The sequence below is a fragment of the Gossypium hirsutum genome, chromosome D12, assembly GCF_007990345.1.
Source record: "Gossypium hirsutum isolate 1008001.06 chromosome D12, Gossypium_hirsutum_v2.1, whole genome shotgun sequence".
In the NCBI taxonomy this organism is placed as follows: Eukaryota; Viridiplantae; Streptophyta; class Magnoliopsida; order Malvales; family Malvaceae; genus Gossypium; species Gossypium hirsutum.
The window spans coordinates 36,483,969-36,487,196 of record NC_053448.1 but is presented as its reverse complement, the minus strand read 5'-3'; the positions used below and the strand labels follow the sequence as shown (position 1 = coordinate 36,487,196).

At 31.8% G+C, this 3,228-nt stretch overlaps 1 protein-coding gene across 3 annotated transcripts; it reads right to left on the bottom strand.

Annotated features, from left to right (window-relative positions):
* Nucleotides 1-1,203: 1,203 nt before the first annotated feature.
* On the bottom strand, nt 1,204-2,860 carry LOC107947472 (NDR1/HIN1-like protein 13). 3 transcript variants are annotated; one of them, XM_016882115.2, is made up of 2 exons: nt 1,966-2,860; nt 1,204-1,498 (listed from the first exon to the last, which is right to left on the bottom strand). In XM_016882115.2, exon 1 carries the CDS (start codon nt 2,770-2,772, stop codon nt 1,981-1,983), a length of 792 nt encoding a protein of 263 aa, XP_016737604.1. In that variant the 5' UTR covers nt 2,773-2,860; the 3' UTR covers nt 1,204-1,498; nt 1,966-1,980. The 3 variants fall into 3 exon arrangements, with proteins under 3 accessions (XP_016737604.1, XP_016737605.1, XP_016737606.1); XM_016882116.2 differs by having other exon boundaries at nt 1,204-1,471; XM_016882117.2 differs by having other exon boundaries at nt 1,204-1,458.
* Between the last annotated feature and the right edge of the window lie 368 nt (nt 2,861-3,228).

The window sequence follows — 3,228 nt, the reverse complement described above, 5'->3', positions numbered from 1 at the left end:
AAAAGCAAATCAGCAACTATTTATGTGAAAAAAAAGTAGCCATTTGGCCAACATTGGCAGCACCTATTTGAACGACGAGACCAACAATGAATTTGGGACAAACGGTGAAACAAGTACGGGACCTGTTTCAATCGGTTCAACAATGAAAATTACAGTAGCTTTGACGGGGATGATAATAAAGTTGTAGGCTGACTTGTAACCGATAGAAGGCAGGGATGATCGGTGCACCAATTGGAAAAGAAAGCAGCAATGTTTTGGAGCAAATTAAAGGAATTTGGTGTTGCAAAGTCAACCAGCTTATTGGATGACTAAAGTTAAAGATTAATTTGCAGCAAGGAATTTAAAGAATGGGAAACAACTTCGATCAAATTGAAGACCATAATAAATGCAGCATAACTTGAAGGTTTGTAAATTAAAAGGCCACGAGTAAAGGTTAATTACAATATGAGTCTTCCATTAAATATTGAAAATTCAATTTAATCTTTAAAACAAAATCAAAATTCAATTTAGTCTCAAAATTAAAATAAATTTTCAAATAAGTCTGCAACCAACAAAAATATTGAAAATGAAGATGTTATCATTTCATTCAGAATTTCTAAAATAATTTATTATAAAAAAATTACCAATATGTCCAAATTTGGCAAGAAATCTGAAACCAAAATATTTGGAGTGTTACAAATAAGCTCATAGAATGAGAATTACATGTTATTGAGTAGGACTCTCTTTTTAAAAATTTCCAATATTTTTTTTATAATTTTCATGTAAATTTCTCTTTTTATATAATTTGTTCAAATTTTGTATGTTTTTTAACATTTATAATTATTGTTTTCTTGAATTTTTAGAATGAGGACCAAATTGATATAATGTAAACATTGAAAATTAAATTTTTTATTATGCCAATAAAAATGTCATGTGAAAGTCTTACCAGGGATGTAATGGTAGAGTGATCAAATTATTAAGATTTTCTAGCATATTGGATAAATTAAAGAAAAAAAAACGTACTAATACTTGGGTGATTATTGGTGTAGTTCTCAACAAATAATGGTTTTTTCTATTTTCTATTTATATTTTTTCATCATTTTATATTAAACATATTTTTAAAGAACTTTATTTAAAAGTAGAAATAAATTATTTAAATGATAATTGTGATATAAAATGCATCAAAATCAAAACCTGTTCATTTTGAAGAGGCTACAAGTACAATCATAATTACATTTACAATTATAATCAATATATTTGAATAACTACAATAAAAATAAATACGCAATTATGGTAGGGGTGAAGCTTGAAGATTCGAAGCTTGAAGATTCGAACTGTTTTTGTCTTGGTTATAGCATTTTCGTGGCTTGTTGTTGATTGTCTAATGGGGCTTTGGTTTTGTTATTTCATTCCTTGGTGTCGCTGATGGAGCTGGTATTTTATTGCTCTGGTTTAGCTATTGTTTGCTATTTCTTCTCCCTGCATTGAAACTCTTTTTCTAATACAGTCACTCGTTTGGCTGAGGAAAAAAAAACGCAATCAAAATATATCCTAATAAATTTAAACAAATTCTACACTTAAATCTGAATGCAAGTTTTGAAATTCAATATCCAATTACATGCATTTTACTTCAATCTTAAAATGCAACAGTTCAAGTCAAATATCCCATTACCTGTATTTTAATTCAAGCCTAACTCTCCAACTGCAACACCAAAATATTTTCTTTTGCAATATTAAGGACATTTACTTGTTACTAAAAAGAAATTAAACTTAAAATATTTTTAATGCAACGAAAAGAATCTAATATGACCCATAGGTTACGAAAATTTCCAACCTATGAAAATATTTACGTAAAACTAATAAATCTATTGACAACATTTTGTTTTACATATGAAATCTTTTTGTATGCAAATATGCCAATAGTAGAAAAAATTGAATTAAAAAAAAAGAATTTCTTTTTACAATTCCAATTAGAAATCAAAATACCTTTGTTCTGAACGTTTAGGCCAATTTGGTGTTACATACTTGGCTGAGAATTTTGGTTCCTTCCCCCATGGTGCTTACCCTAAACTTACACTTCACTTCCATGTTTCTGCGCCACATCTTCAATATCCAAACATTGAACACCAATGGAGTTTCGATGTTCATCCCTAAAGATATTGGACGTTTGCCGCTCATGCTCTTCTTGACATTCTGCGGCAACGGTTTGTCTTTAACACCGTTTACTTTAATATTTACTTCGTTGGAATTAGCCTTCTTTTGTTCCAAGCTTGGAAATTCTCCCCAACCGAGTGTTTTCTTCCAGTATGTTAGTTTTAAATCATCTTCCTCCGATGTGTATGTGATCCCCATTTTTTCATTAGGGTTCTTGATCTTCAATTTAACATCGTATGTAGGGGGACTTCCCTTTCGTTGCTTGATGACTAGACTTGAAATAGAGAAAACCGGACCTTTAGGACTAAAGCAAAAATAAACCACAAGTATGGCAGTACCAATTATTAAACCAATCACAAGCAAAACAAGAAGAAAGCATATGAAGTAATTCAAGCATGGTAACTTTCGCTTTCGCTTCTTGGCTGCCATACGATATTTTTCTTGGATTTGGGCATTTTCAGGAGGCGGAACGCGGTATATTTGGTTTTTAGGGACTTGGACGACGAAGGATGACAATGGATGGCCTGGAGGAGGAGGGAGAGGCAACTGCGGGGAAACGCCATCATCATTAGAGTTGTGCTTGGGATTTAAATGTTGCAACTGAGGATCCTCTGCCGAATACGCAACCCGCTTCTCCATTTGGGAGATGGGGTGCGAAAGGTAGGAGTAGGTGCCAAAGGTGAAAAATTTTGAAGGTTCGGGAGAGGAATTCAGGGTTTCGTGGGATCCAAGCGGTTATTTTGTTTTTTGGGTAAATAAAGCTATTATTCCGTTGATGATGATTAATTTCGTTCCATCGTTGGAGTGAAGGGCGGTTAGGATTTGACTAAGACAACGCAAGTTTTTTAGTTAATGTAGTAAATGAAGAAATTCAATTGCTATTTTCTCTGTGTGTCAAAATATTGGACTCTAATTTTGGACAACGGTCATGTCTTTAACCATATTGTACTATGCATTACGGTAATTAACTAACCATATATTAACTTTAGCAATTAAAGGTTTGTAAGATCTACCGATTTTGTTTCCATGGGATATTTAAAATAAATAATTTATTTTATTTAATATTTTTCAAAGTTAAAAAAAAAACTTGCAAGA

Bases quoted from the DNA above. Each gene is read 5' to 3' on its own strand.
- LOC107947472 (XM_016882115.2), bottom strand. From the start codon at position 2,772: ATGGAGAAGCGGGTTGCGTATTCGGCAGAGGATCCTCAGTTGCAACAT.